The sequence below is a fragment of the Artemia sp. Qi Xiang Cuo genome, chromosome 3 (genome assembly GCF_049724085.1).
Source record: "Artemia sp. Qi Xiang Cuo chromosome 3, ASM4972408v1, whole genome shotgun sequence".
Classification (NCBI taxonomy): domain Eukaryota; kingdom Metazoa; phylum Arthropoda; class Branchiopoda; order Anostraca; family Artemiidae; genus Artemia; species Artemia sp. Qi Xiang Cuo.
In genome coordinates, this window is record NC_142796.1 from 1,761,292 (window position 1) to 1,777,351 (window position 16,060).

General features: G+C 34.9%; 1 protein-coding gene across 2 annotated transcripts in view; it reads left to right on the forward strand.

The window, feature by feature from the left end:
* LOC148953644 (uncharacterized) overlaps positions 1–16,060 on the forward strand; it is a 107,392-nt gene that overhangs the window by 22,922 nt on the left and 68,410 nt on the right. For both annotated transcript variants that reach the window (XM_089087290.1, XM_089087291.1), the window contains exons 2-5: positions 2,437–3,088; positions 10,504–10,655; positions 13,158–13,227; positions 15,458–15,676. In XM_089087290.1, coding sequence (XP_088943416.1) covers positions 2,437–3,088; positions 10,504–10,655; positions 13,158–13,227; positions 15,458–15,676 — 1,093 coding nt within the window. The remainder of the gene's footprint in view (positions 1–2,436; positions 3,089–10,503; positions 10,656–13,157; positions 13,228–15,457; positions 15,677–16,060) is intronic.

Below are 16,060 nucleotides of genomic sequence, written 5' to 3' on the forward strand. Positions count from 1 at the left end.
AGTGAAAAAGCTTTATGACTTACAGAAAGAAGAAGGGGTCTCTACAAATTGTATAAGTAATATGTTATACAAAAAAGAAAGGACTGTAAAGAAAGTGCAGAAAGCATTAAAATATAAACTAAGGAGGTGTGAAGTGGGGGCCATGGACAAAATTGCTGAGGAGCTGGAAGATGCAGCTAGACGGCATAGTAGTAAAATATTGTACTGGCATGTTAATAAATTGAGAGGGAGTAGTCAATCCAGACTTGTCCCAGTTAAAGATAGGAACGGGGCCACAATTAGTGATAAGGAAAGAGTTAAAAGAGATGGGCAGAACATTTTGAAAATGTTCTAAACCGAGATAAGTGATGCACGAAAAAATATAGAAGAAAATGAAAAAGTTTGTGATACCTTGGATGTGAAGGAAGATTTGTTTTGTGAGGAAGAATCAGCAACAGTACTAAAAGGATTAAAAGAATATTAAGGCTCCAGGTGCTGATAGTTTGGTAAATGAGTTTCTTAAATATGGTGGCTCTGAGGTAGAAATAAGTTGCTGAAGATTATGAATATGATTTTTGAAAAAGGGGAAGCACTTAACGATTTTAGGAAAACCTTAATTAAGCCACTTTATAAGAAAGGTGATAAGAGTGAGTGTGGTAATTTTCAAGGCTTTAGTTTGGTCTCTATAGGTAGCAAATTTCTTACTAATATGACACTTTTTAGACTGAGAGATACTGTAGACCAAGTTTTAAGAGAAGAACAGTGCAGTTTTAGATAAGGTAGAGGGTGTGTCAACCAAATTTTCACTCATAGGTTAATAATTGAGAAGTGCCTGAGTTGTCAAACACCTTTGGTCCTCAGTTTTATAGATTATGACTAAGCGTTCGATTCTATTGAGAGAAGAGCTTTAGCAAATGTTTTATCCTTGTATGGTATACCAGACAAATACATTAAAGTGATTAGTGCTATGTACGAGAATAACACTGCTGCAGTTAAGGTAGGGAATGAGGTTAGCAGCTGGTTTTGTATTAAATCAGGAGTTAAGCAAGATTGTGTTCCCCCCTTATATGGATTATTTTGATGGACTTTTTCTTAAGGAACACAGGAAAGGCAATGGGAGACCACAGAATCAAATAGGGAGGAAAAAGTCTCCTGGACTTAGATTATGCTGATGATTTAAGCATTCTAGATGATTTTGTGAGCAAAATGAATGAACTTTTAGAGCTTTTGCGAGTTCAGGGTGCTAGAAGAGGTTTGAAAATTAATGTTAAGAAGACTAAGTCACTAAGGCTAGGAATAAGTCCAAGATGAAAAGACTAAGTTGGGTAACGAAAAACTTGATCAGGTGGGCAGCTTCACTTACCTTAGTAATATTATTAGTAAAGACGATGGGAGCACTGAAGATGCTAAAAGTAGAATCGGCAAGGCTCAGGGTGCTTTTCACAGTTAAAAAAAGTTTTGAAGAATAGGAAGATAAGTCTGCAAACCAAGATGAATATCAGCAGCTACAAGAATGACAGTGGTCGAATATGGCTCTGAAGCATGAGTGCTCCGAAAAGCGGATGAAGATTTGCTAGATGTTTTCCAGAGAAATTGCTTACGGATTGTTCTGGGTACCCGGCTGAATGACCATATTTCAAACAGTAGGCTGTACAAAAAATGTGGTTCAGTACCGTTTTCTAGGGCTATAATGTAAGAAAGCAAGAGCTAGGGCACGTTGTTTGGATGAAGGATGACAGATTGCCAAAGATTGTCCTTTTCGACCAACCGTCTAGGGCTAAACGGAAAGCAAGTTGTCCTCGTCTGGGGTGGGAGGACATCATAAAGGAAGATTTAAAATAAACAGTATCCTCCTGGGAGGTTGTAAAAAGTGAGCCTTTGAATAGATTGTGATTGAGGAAGAGCGTGCGTAGCTATGTTGGCTTCAGGCGGCTTGATGCTGTGGTGAGTTGTGGTTAGTAGTAGTAGTAGGTAAAAATATATTCACATAAATTCAAGCCCATATCTTAGATGCTGTTAAATTGCTTTATGCTTGGACATGACTGTTTGTTTTCAGCCTTAACACTAGGTATTGGAGGAGACTAATGGAGATTTTGATTGCTGTCAGTCTAGCTCTGGAGTGAAATATTTGCCTCTCGCCTCTTGAAAATATTGAAAAAGCTTGACTAGAAAACACTCTTTGTCCACCCAATTATGGGGGAAGATGATGAAGGAAGACATATTCGGAAGATTATTCCTACTCCTATTTGACTCCTCAGTAAAAAATTTCCAATTAGTTTTTTTTAATGACCATGAAGGTCGTTTTTGTCAATCTTCACATAGTCTTCAGAGGGACACATTTTTTTATTTTTTTTTATTTATAATTCTTCTAAATGCTATTTTTCAGTGAAGTGTAAAAATATCAGCCAAGGTGAGAAAGTGTCATTTATCTCATTTCTATTTTTCTTTTCTTTTCAGCTTATAAATGCCTTTGAGAAGCTTAGAAATCTCTCCAGTAGAGAAAAAGAAAAAGCCATCGTTCTAATCAAGAATCTCATTGATGAAAATGAAGTTCCAAATTGTTTCAAGACACAGGGTTGTGACAAAACTAAGAGCTCTGTTGAGCCTAGTCAGAATTTGGGAAACATTTTTTCAGAAACTAATTTTACAGCTGAGACAAGTGAAAGCAATAGGGATGCTAGGAAGGATGTTAGCGTGCTTATGGTAGAACCTTTTGAAACCAGACACAATAATTGTGAAATTTTAAAGGAATCTTTGGTTTCTGCTAATTTTGAGTGCCAAAATAGAAGTGTTGTGGATTCTACCAGCACTATAGGAGATGAAGATAAAGGTATCAAAGTTAGATCAGATATTCGCACATATAGTAAAAGAAAACAAGTTAATAAAACAAATAACTACAATGATAGGGGACGTTTGAAGGGACCAGTTGATTCTGCTTTGAAAGGTGACTTTGAAAGGAAAAAATGGTATTACAGCAGTGATAAATGGTTGGCACAAACACAAGGTGTGACTACCTGTTCTGGTGTAGGTGTTGACAGTGAATTTATTGAATATCAGGATGAGCTGCCTACAATCAAGAGATGTAATCAGTATACCCAAAATTATTCAGGTAAAATAACTTTGGATACAATAGGCTATAGGACAAGATTTAAGTTCATAGTTTCACTAGTGTAAGTCCAATCATTTATTATTCCATATGCTCTGTTTTGAATAGGCTGTTGAAAAGACTACTCATATATGTCAGGTTTCTCCCGGTACTGTATACACACACATATATATATATATATATATATATATATATATATATATATATATATATATATATATATATATATATATATATATATATATATATATATATATATATATATATATATATATGATATATGTATATATATATATATATATATATATATATATATATATATATATATATATATATATATATATATATATATATATATATATTTTCAACATGAAGAGGAAGTGTGACATTAAGTCGTTTTTCGCGCCCAAGCAGGCCCGGGATGTTTCTGACAGAGGCGATAGTGGGACGTTTGTAGAGCATTCATCTACACTTGTGGATCTTAAAGGAGCTGAAGCCATCGTTGAACCTTCTGAATCATGCACCCTGGAACCAACCCTGACACACCAACACCAACCCAACCTCTGTCGTTGTTTGCAAAAGACATCGGTCGTTTCGTCGATAAATCATCCAGTCTTCATATAAATTCTAATTTTCGTTTGTTAAAGGGCCTTTGTACTCCTGATATCTCCTATATTTTTCAAGTATACGAAAAACAAAAGTTAAAGTTTCAGTTAATTTGGCTCACTCGTTTCGCTTGGTTGTCCTACTCTCCGTCTGAGGACGCTGGTTATTGCATATTTTGCGTTCTGTTATTGTCAGAGACAGCTGGCAAAAGCTACCACCAGTACTTGGAGAATCTTGTCACTAAACCATTCAGGAATACCACGAATATAATAGAGTGCTTTACAGCTCAATTACAAGCAGAGTTTCATAGAAACTGCCTCGTATTGGCTTAAAACTTCATTTCTGTCTCGGAAAAAAGGAAAGACGATATTGTGCACCAACTCGACGTGGCAAGAAAAGCACAGGTTCAAGAAAATTGCCAGAAGTTGTAACCAATTGTTGGGAAGGTGATATTTCGCGGGTAGCAACAGCCTGCCCTTCGTGGTTGCAACAATTCTACCCCCATTTTGGTCTTAGATCCAGAACCTTCCCAAATTGATGGTAACTTCCGGGCACTACTGCGGCTGACGGTAAGACACGGTGACGATATTCTGAAGAACCTTCTTCTTTCTGCTGCTGGAAATTTCACATATCTGTCTCCCATCATCCAAAATGGTATTATTACGGCATCCGGCGAGCTTCTTCAGCAGTCTATTGTGGAAAGAGTAAACGCAAGTCCATGCTTTACAATACCTGCCAATGAGACGGTGGATGTTTAAAACACGGAGCACCTGCCTGTTTGCGTCCGCTACACATTCAAAGGGAGCCTACTTAAGGACTTTCGTGGTTTTGCCCCAGTTTTTGATATGACTGGAAACGGTCTGGCTTCGTCAGTCCGGTGATTTGTCGAAAGCCTTCATAGTCTCAATAAGATGGTTGATCACGGAGTCGGCGGTACGGCAGCAATGAGCGGGCAGCTTAGGGGTGCCAAGACTGTTACACCTGAAATGTATCCTAAAGCGCTTTACATCTATTGTACTGTGCATAGTCTCGACTTGGTCATCTCTTTTGTATACTCTATTCTAGCATTTCAGCATTTCTTCGGTGTCTTGTCACAAGTCTGAAGTTTTAACCATACTTCTCCAACCAGGAAACAGAATTTAATAAAGAACCTCAACGGAATACTACCGCGTTCGAGAAAGCATACTTTAAGCGGACTCTACTAAACAAAGTGAATGGAGTAACATGATTTAGTCGTACATTTTCTCGAGCTGAGCTGACCAATCGTGCTATTCTTGTAATCTCATAAAGAGAACGGAAAGATAAAAACGTCTGCGACAGTAGCGCAGGTGCTGGAGACGATGGACCAATCTTAATTTTCGCGTATCTCTATTTAGTGAAATAGCTTTTATGCACTACGTTTCCACTGTGCAAGACTCTTTCGTTAACTCACTGAAATTTGACAACTGCATGCAGGCATATGGAACTATCCTTTCAAAAACAAAGGAAATGCAAGGAAAGGCTGCTACTACTCCGGCATATATTTTCGACGAGGCTAAGCGTTTTGCCAGTGACTTAGGACTGGAGATGATTCGTTCATGGACGAGAGGTAACCAAATTATGCATGCAGACAAGGAAGACTTTTTCAATTACTGTAAAGCCTCACTCTTCATTATCTTCCTGGACAACTTCACTTCCGATCTGAAAAAATGATCTGAGCTTCACCAGAAAGATTGGCAGGAATGGCTGACAAATCTCAGCGTCTGTTCTACTGCGAAAATCGTTTCTGTCGATCTGAAGACATTCAACCTGGAGTCGTCGGTTGAATTGTATGGCAATATTCTTCCGGAGCCATACTGACTGAAGCAAGAAATTGAGTTATGACGCATCAAATGGAAGAATGTTCCGGTAGCAAAGAGGCCTAATTGTACTGTGTCCTCGTCTCAGGCATGCAACGCCGCCTTTTTTCCAAATATTTTTCGTCTTTTGGCTGTTCTTGCGACGTTGCTTGTTCGCACTGTTACTCCGGAAAAAAGTTTCTCAATACTCAGAAGCCTCAAAACATGGCTGAAAAATTCAACAGGAGAACAAAGATTGAGTGGCTGAGGACTCCTTGCAGTCCATATGGACGTTGACATCTGTCCAGACAAGGTCAACGACATTTTTGAAGGGAATAAAAATCTTCCCCTGGATTTTGTTTTATAGATACTCACTCTTACTTTTACCTAAAAAAAAAAAAAATAATAAAAAATATATAGACTGCTATTACTATTTGGCTTATTTTTGCGTTCTGTTTTTGCTTCATCAAAAAAAAAAATTAGCTTGTAGTATTTAACTTTATGTAAATAATCGTCTTTTTTTTGCGTTTCTAAAGAAAAGAAAAGAAAAAAAATTACCCTACAATATACGAAAGTATGCCTAGGCCTAGTGAACGCGTCCTCGCTTGCAAGGGGTGGATTAACGGTCTCAAGCTATTGTTATGTTGCTCGAGGATGTTAGACAAAGTCCACGGGAAAAAAATCGGGTAAACCCCCCCCCCCCGAACAATAATCCCGGTACAGCCCTGATATATATATATATATATATATATATATATATATATATATATATATATATATATATATATATATATATATATATATATATATATATATATATATATATATATATACATATAAATATATATATATATATATATATATATATATATATATATATATATATATATATATATATATATATACATATATATATATATATATATATGTATATTCCGAACTAGTGTATTGAATTATTATAAACTAAGATTTTATTCATAGATAATGAAGCAGAAGAGTAAATACATGGCACTAATTCCCCAAAAAGGCTCCAATTTTGGATTAAAAAATACATCATAAAAAAGAGACAAAAGAGAAGCCTTTTTTTTACGAACCAAACAAGTGCAACCTCCTAGCTGAGTCTTTGGCAGTCTGTCATTCTTCATCTGCAGAACGGATTTATAAATGATTATTCTGACACTAGAAGAGCTTGAAGCTCAGAATTCTCTTTTTTTGATCTGCGTGCTGAATCTAACAAAATATACAAATACATCATATCAGTAGAAAATTCTTTGGAAAAATTCAATGGGTTTCCTTGATGGCTGTTGAATAATCTTTTAAGTATTGTTTTCGGTAGCCTAATAAACTTATCTCATCTTAACAAATTAATATAACGTTAACATATCTTGCCTTAACAAATTAATATTAATTTAACTTTTACAAACCAAATTCTTGCTGTTTCAATTTTCAGAACCTGTAGCAAAAGTTTGACATTAAAACCGACAAAGAGCAAAGGTCATGCAAGAATCAACAAGTGTGACTACAGTTTGGTTCGGGCATGAATATAAAAGTTTTTGGTTGTGGTAATAGCAAAAGATAAATTTCGCAAATAAAAGAAAAAATATGGAGAAATTAGAAACGTGTATATAAATTACGTATACTTAAACTAATGCAGTACATTCATTATTGGTATGTCAACTTTTTTCTAATCTTTGTATTCAAATTATTTGCATCTCCTTTTTTTTCTTGTTCTCTGGATTTAAATACCCTGTCAATAACCCATAACAAACATTCCAGACCAGTAAGCTGATAACTATAATGCAACTTTCCCAATTTGGAGAGTTGATCAGAGTTAACTTGGTAAAATAAAGATAAATAATACAGCATTGGAATTTACAGTCCCTGCCAGCGGTGCTGATCTCCGTTTCATGGCCCCTCAGCCACAAAGTGCAAAGGGGTGCTGATGACCAGCCATAGTGTGCTTTCGCACACCCTTCCTTTTTACCTTCCCCATACTTCTCCAGGTACCCATTTAGAGCTGGCTTGACTCTGGCTGAGTTTACAAGTTATATTACTAACCCCGGCTCTAAATCGAATGACCGGCGACACCAGAACCCGAACCCTTGTCCTCACGGACAAAGGCTTTCAAGTCTAGCGTGCGGCTAGGACGGCTCTGTTAGACCTGGTAGAGGTAAGTGGGTAGACCCATCTAAACATGGATAGACCTAACTGTTATCGTTCCACGTGCTTTTAACTCTATCTGTGGAGTTAACACGACTATTCTTAATGATCAAGTGCTACTGGAGTTGCTTGGATGTATAATCGGTAACGCAGTTTATGATAATGATAGACGGTATTTGGAGTAGGCTTTATTTTTTTCTCCAGATGGCTTTAATCTTCCCAATGCTAAGGGTATGCATTTTTTTCATGTTTACCTTACCTTCTGAAATATTACAGTCTGTTGTGGTGGAATTAATCAATTCCATAAAGAAAGAAAAACGAGCAAAAATAGGGTTTTAAAGGCCAAATGAAAATACTGACAAAACACAACAAAGCAAAAATTTCGAGGGAACAAACGCGTCTCTTCTTCAGCCCGAAACGAAAAAATATAATCAATGAGAGTGCCGAAGAAAAAACCAACAAAATAAAACGCGGAAAGTCAATGTGAATGTGAAAAACCAATGAAAAAAAAATCAAAAAATTTAAAAGATGAATAAAATTCAATAAAAGCCAAAAGTCATAAGAATTAAAACCTAGTACCTAACAACCATAAAAGTGAGTCATTCACCAATATCCGCGATTTGCAAAACATATCCAAAAATTTGAACCGTCATTGACGGATACTAGCGAATAACTGAGAAATAAAAGAAAAACATTCATTCACTCAAACCAAAATGAACCAGCAATTGAATGAGTTGGAGAGCTATGTCATCTGATTCCTGATTTTAATAATTGCATTTCTTGCAGTCACTCTTTAAGACTTAAGGGGTTGTTGACGTGCATGATTAAGTAATTGGGAAAGTGGTGCAAGGTTTATATCTGGGACTACTAAAGTATCGACTTCTCTTTTGAGAAAACTGAAATACGACTAATTCATTCTTAAATCACCTGAATCTCTGTTCAAAGCTAGACCGAAATGTTTGTATTTATAAATTACAACAGCTCCTCTGTAGTGCTGGACAATACTTTTGTCATGCGAAATTAGGCTAGCTAGATTAAATAAAATAGTATGATCTGGGTTTTCAAAAATGTGCTCTGCAAGGGCAGAGTCAAAATTTTCAGTTTTTTCCGCTTTGTAGGTGTGTTATTTCGCTTTTAAAAGCGAAAAAAAAAGAAAATTTACCAATTTCAAAGCCGTTTCAGCATTGTTTGTTATCCTGAAAAACTAAAAACTATCTGTATTACCATTATTTGATTTATATGAAAACTCTCAAGGCTTTGACCCAATCATTCCTTTCGTTGCCTCGGTTCTTATCTTACCTCCAGTGTTGCAAATTTGTAATTGTTGTTGTTTTGGTATTTATTTAGTTATAAGTTTTCGTTTGTTGATCTTTGGACCAGTTTACAGAGCTTTCAATTATAAGTTGCCCTTAAACTCTATCGTATTCCATTGCTACTCTTGATTGATGTGCCCCTGTTAAGTGTTTTGCGAACAGAAGTCTCATTAGGCTAACAAGATTTTTCTTGGGCCATCCTTAAGACGGCAAAAGATGTTTTTGGCTGTGTAGTTTCCCCCTAAATTATATCTTGTTTCACTGTTGCTGTTGAATTAATTCCTATTACCAAACGTAGTCTCAATAGAAATTTTATCACGTTAGATTTTCGTTTGGACATCCTTAAACTAATGCACAACACTCAATTAAGGGTTTTCTCCTTGAATTAGATTATATTTAGTTGGTGTCAAATGTATTGCCGACAGAAAACTCAACGTGAAATTTCCGCTCGGTTATCCTTATACTGCTTCAAAATACATTCAGTTTCAAGATTTACATTACATAATTTACAAATCATTTTTACATGTAAAAAATATAAACTATAAATATGTGTTGTCGTTGTGTTAATTTATTTTGCTGCTGTTAAACGGTCTGTCAAAAAAGATCTTATCAGATAATATTGGCCATCTTTAAACTAGTATACAAAAAACAGAAAATTTACCAATGCAAAACAACATTTTCAATTATAACGGTTTGCTCACAAGTTACTGCTGCCGTTGAACGTTTTATCTGCAAAAATCATACCTCTTAAAATTTTGATTCGAAGGCCTTTAGACCAACACTCAACACTTTCAATAATGACGCTTTCTCCTTCAGTTATGTCATATTTTATTACTGCTGTATAGTGGTCTCCTGCCCTTCAGAGTTTCTGTCTGCTGAAATCTTGTCTTATAAAATTTTCCTTTGGCCTAGACTGTTACCAAACAATTTCAATTGTAAAATTTCGTCCTAAGTTGTGTTTTATTTCATTGCCGCTGTTGATTGGTAAGTTGCTGCCCAACGTTTTGTCAGCAGAAATAATATTCTGTTAGATTTCGGTTTAGCCATCTTAAAATCGACGTTCAGTGTTCAATTCAGCACCTGTTTTATCTTATTTAGCAAGCGTTTTACCTTTTATTATGTCACATTTCTTCATTGCTGGTGCTCATTGATTTGCTGTTGCTGTCAACAGAAATTTTCAAGATTTTTCTTCAGTGATCTTTCAAATGGTACTAACAGTATTGTTTTTTCTTGTAAAAAGACAAAACCAAGAAGCATGAATTAAAATTATAATGTGTACAGTTTTGAATCATAATTTTATTTTCTTGAAGAAATGAAAGCCCGTTTAAAATTCTTTCTTTTTTATTTGTTTTGAGGTTCTTACAGAAGACTATCTACATTCCTGGAAAGAGGTTAAACTTTATGACACAAAATGTTCTTCTTTGTTTTTTTCTAATTTCGTTACAAAAAATTTTGTTTGTCAATTTTATTGTCATAATGTTTTTATTGTTCAAAATATTACCTTATTCTTCTTCCTTTTCAGCACAACATCAAAAATCCAATTCTCAGCCCTCGCTAGTACAGCCATCTTCGAACGTAATATCTCATAAGATCGAAGCAAATAAAAATGGTAATGATCTCCAAAGTGGGTATCGTCAAAGGTCTGAAATTGAATGCAGTGTATCATCTGTAGAGGTACTTGTATATAGTTAACACTATTTTTGGAGCTGATTCTTTTTTATTCTTATTTTGCTTGTTTCATTTTTTTACTTAAGCTTCTGATTTAACAAAGAAATGTTATTCTTCTTTTTTTCTTTGAGACATAATTCTGGTGTCAGTAATATCACAGTTGCCAAGTATGCCGCTAGTTTAATTGCTAGTTTTACCTAGTTTAATTGCTGATCCTTATGTATGTGTTTGATCTTCACTTGAAGTAATTAACAGACAGCTCAGGTGGTAATTCTAGGCTCATGAAGGCTAGGTCTCAGCTTCAATCGCGCCGGCTGCGAAGTATAGCTTTAATCGAAAGGGCCCTGCTGGGGGAAGAATAACCAAACACTGTCAAGCAAAGTCGTTTTTTAAATATTACTTTCTAGGCGTTTCTCCTTTCAAGCTTCTTCTTCTTCATTCCTTTCTTCTTCTTCATCTATTTTTTCTTCCTTCCTTTCTAGAGCTGGCTGTGCATTTACGTGCTTTGCTTCTGTCATCAGTGACCATAAGTGGCAATAGAAAGAAAGCTGTAACTCTCACATCAAGCTTTGCCTTTAAAATTTGGTCCTTCCTGCCAGTAGGCGAATTTTGCTTTTGCAACCGAATTTCATATCAACCAGAAACAAAATTGCTTTTATCTGTGAATATTTGGTTCGGTTCTGTTGACTATCGAAATGTAAAAATTTGCTACTTTGGCCAGCAAAACTGTGCAAAATATGTTGCGGCTTCTTGTTCATGCGTTGGTGAAAATTTAATATACATTTTCTTCGTTATTGTATTTGTCTAAAATACACGTCTATAATCAACTTTTATCTATTTTAAGGTAGGAAAATATTATGGGAAAACTTCAAAGAAATCGCTTTCAATCAGTCACTCCAGTCAGATGTCATTTAGCGTCGCTCGACAAAATTTACTGTCTTCTTTCAGACTTGACTTACCTGACATAAGTCCTGTCCGTCCTTGAATATTCTCTTAGGGCGTCTTTCTTGGAAATGGCGTGGACCCTAAGTATGTTTGGTGGTCTTCTACTTGATGAAGCAGGTCTAAGAGGCAATTAGGAGCAAAGTTATGCCTCCAATTCTTTGGGGGATGTCCTCGAGGATTTGAACAATGAATTTTGCCTTTGATGATGATTTTCGGTAAACGGGGCTGAGTCATTCGTTGGACGTGACTGAGCCACACACAGAGACGACACACACATAGGGATGACACACGCACAGACACGACACACACAGAGACGACACACACACAGACGTGACAAACACAGAGACACGACACACAAAAAGAGACCCAACACACACAGAGACGATACACACACAGAGATGACGAGATGACGAACATATAGAGACGACACACGCACAGAGACGACGCACACACAGAGATGACACACGAACAGAGATGACATACAAACAGAGACGACACACACACAGAGACGATACACACACAGAGACGACAAACACACAGAGAAAACGCACACACAGAGACGACAAACACACAGCCGGAATATACGAATTTTTGTTATTATTGATGAAAAAAGACTTTTTTTTCCACTGTTACTGGGATTGAACATGAGAAATGTTCAATCCCGTCATATTGATACTCATATGCGAAATTTGTTCCTCGTTGATAAAGACTTCAGGACATGAAGCCAAAATATTCGGATTGTCATTGTTATTTATGAAAAAATACTTTTTTGTTAATTTCCACTATTTATGGGATCGAACATGAGAAATGTTCAATCCTGTCATATTGATACTCAAATGCGAAGCTTGTTCCTTGTTGATAAAGGCTTCCGGACATGAAGTCGAAATATTCAAATTGTTGTTATTATTATTAGTGAAAAAAAGACTTTTTTGTCACTTTCCATTGTTTATGGGATTAAACGTGTAAATTTTCAATCCTATCATATTGATGCTCAAACGCAAAATGTTTTCCTCGTTGATAAAAACTTCAGGGCGTGAAGCTGAAATATTCAGATTTTCATTGTCATTAATGAAAAAAAATTTTTTTTTTGTTATTTTCCACTGCTATTGGGAACATAAGAGATGTTTAATGCCATCAGACTCATGCACACATCGGAAATTTTTTCCTCCTTTATAAAGGCTTCCGGACGTGACCCCGAAATATTCGGATTGTCATTATTGTTCGTGAAAATGGCTTTTTTGCTAATTTCCACTATTTATGGGATTGAACATGAGAAATGTTCAATCCCGTCATATTGACAGTCATATGCGAAGTTTGTTCCTCGTTGATAAAGGCGGGCGTGAAGCCGAAATATTCGGATTTTCATTATTATTAGTGAAAAAAACATTTTTTTGTTAGTTTCCGCTGTTATCTGGAACATAAGAGATACTTAATACCTTCAGATTGATGGACATATGGGAAATTTGTATCCCAAAGTTACTCTTAGTAGTTCCTCCTTTTCTCTGTGCTTTCCCCTTCACAGCATTCAATCCATGTTTCATTGCTGACTTTAATCTTTTTCAGTCTGATGAATTATTTGATAGTAACAGGTGTTCCAAACAGAAGAAAAAGATAGATTTGATCAATAAAAGTGGTGAGTAGCATTCGTATGAATCTCTTAGCCGAAGCTTTGATGAGTTAGATGTTGCCAGTATGTTTGTGTTAACCCTTTTTTATCCTTTTTTTCTATTTTGTATTTTTACTATTGTTTGTGTTTATTTATTTCATCTTCCTTTCATTCTATTTATTTAATTTTTTCTTCATTGTATTTATTTTATTTATTTTTATTCTTTTATTTTTATTTTGTTTCTTATATATTTTTTGGTTTTTTATCCTGTTCTTTGTGGTTTTTTTGTCATTTTTTGTGTTATCTTTGTGCAACTTTCATTTTGTACTTTTTGACAAAGAACCAAAGAAAGGTTAGGAAACTAAAAATAAAACTTGCACAGATGCTAAGAATATTTCCAACATCATGAGTGAATGAATAAATTGGTTGTACGACCTGTTAAATGCGAAATAGGAAGTATGAAATAAAAATAGGAAAGTAAAATTGAAAGGGACAACAAAAGAAAGGTGAAATTCACAACACCATAGAAGCACAATTATAACACAAAAAACGCGTATATTTTTCTTTAATATTTTTGTTTTTTTAATATTTCGTTTCTTTAATATATTTTTTTCTAATATTTTTATTTTTATTTCATATATTTCTTTTGAACGTCGTGGGACATTACTGATTCGATTTTTATGTGCTCCACTGTATCTGCCGGTGGTAGCACTAGGGTTTATGATTTCTTATCTCCTAGTTTGATAATACGCTTCTGCCGTATCTCCTAGTTTAATAACAGTTTATCTCTTGTTTTGTTGTATTTTATAGTTGAATAATCTCTTCTTTATTTTTATGCTTTATCTCCTAGTTTAATTCTCTATGTTTCTACCACATTTCCTAGTGTCATAACGGTGTCTCTGTATTTCGTGAAATAATAACCATTTTTCTGTGTTTCTGTCGTATCTCTTAGTTCAATAGCCGTTTCTCTATGTTTCTGCCGCATCTCCTAGTCTACAGTTTTTCTTTGTTTCTGCCATATCCTTTAGAATATTAACCGTTCTTCTATGTTTCTTCATATTTTCTTGTTTAATAGCGTTTTCTCTATTTTTCTGCCGTAGTTCTATGACCCTGTTTTTCGCTTCTTTGAATCTAAATTCCGATTTCTTAGAGTTTCAAATATAGTTTTGAATCATAAAAGATAGTTTTGGTTACTTGAAAACAAGAATTATTCGTAAAGGTGCAGAATAGAAGCTCTGCAGAAGGGGACATTCTAGGACACAAAGAGAGACATTATTAGATTGATAATTTTATGCTTGTTTTTATTGTTTTATTTGCTTTTGGATAATTCATCCCTCCATCCCCCCCATAACGGCCTCATATAGCCCTAATCTATATAAAAACTAACTTAAAAAACGATGAGATTCTTACTTTATGGTATGCAGAAAATATCAATGAATCATACAGAATTCATAAAATATTAGGGCTACGTTATTTTCATATTGTATAGGGTTATATGAGCCATTAGAGGGGGGGGGGGGTCACTAGAAACGCGGACAAAACTATGAAAATGAGCGTGCAATTAGCAATCTAAAATGTCTCTCTTTTTGTTCTAGCATGCCTCCTTTTGGAGAGCCGCTATTCTACACCTTTACCGAATTATTAAGGATTTCTACCAAATCCGTGTAGTAACAAATATTAATGAAGCATAGAAATAAATTCTTGTTATTTTGTGTAATGTTTCTGTATGTGCAGTATAATTTAATTAGAATTAAATTTTTATTTTGTTTTGCCATGACCCTAAGGCTTTTAGAGTAATAAAATCTATTATTATTATTATTATACTATTAAGTTACTTCGGTTTAAAACACCATAAATTAAAAAAAAAAAATGAAATTTGAGTAGTTTCTTTGTTTTTATTTGAATAATGTTTCCCCTTTGAAATCGCTTTGGTTTTTATGTTGTTTTTTTAGCTTTCATCTTTGCTGCAGACGCCTTGTTTGATATAGGTTAAATTGGATTTTTGACCTCTTTTCTCGTCTTTTTAATTGGCCATAGACCAGTGACCTGGTTACAACAAAAATATTTTTGTTTAGTTTCTTTTCTCAACAGCTTTTCTTTCCCTTCGACGTTTTTTCTCTCTCTTTGACTCAAGGCAGTTTTATGCCATCATATCTGCTTCTTCAGTCAGATTTACCAACCAGTTTTAGGCGATTTGTATCGTATTATTAGTGTTACTCATAGATATTCTGCTGTGGTATGATTTATACTGTTTCAGTGCCAGATTCGTCAAGCAATACTGAAAGAACTCCATCAAAAAAAGTAAACATTGATGCGTCAACTTCTTCGGGGGAGAGATTCATCTGTTTAGTCGAGGGATGTGGATACTCGGCTGATTATCAGAGTCGAATGAACGTACATATGGTTAAGCACACAAGAGAGAAAAAGTTTAAATGTGAGAGATGCTCCAAGGAATACTCACAGAAAAGTACACTCAGTAAGACATTCTTAAGACACTTTTATTTAACTTAGCCATTTAATACTTTTCCAACGTTATTTAAGATACCCAATGCAGCTTAAGCTTTATATTTCTCATTACATTCCTGGTATTTCACTGCAACAACAGGAAAATTGTGTTGTTTATTTATATAGTATTTTATTCATCATTTAAATTATTGATATTATTCCTTGACGTTTTTCTCATATTTTATTGTGTCAACCTTGGAGCAATACCTGCTACTTCCTATTTTTGTTATTAATTTTTTTTATCAAATAGAGGTAGGTGTGGTCTCAGCATGAGGTTTTACCAGTAATATTTTATAAGCATGAATTTTTATAAGCATTTTATAAACATACACTAGTATAAATATGGTCAGTTTTT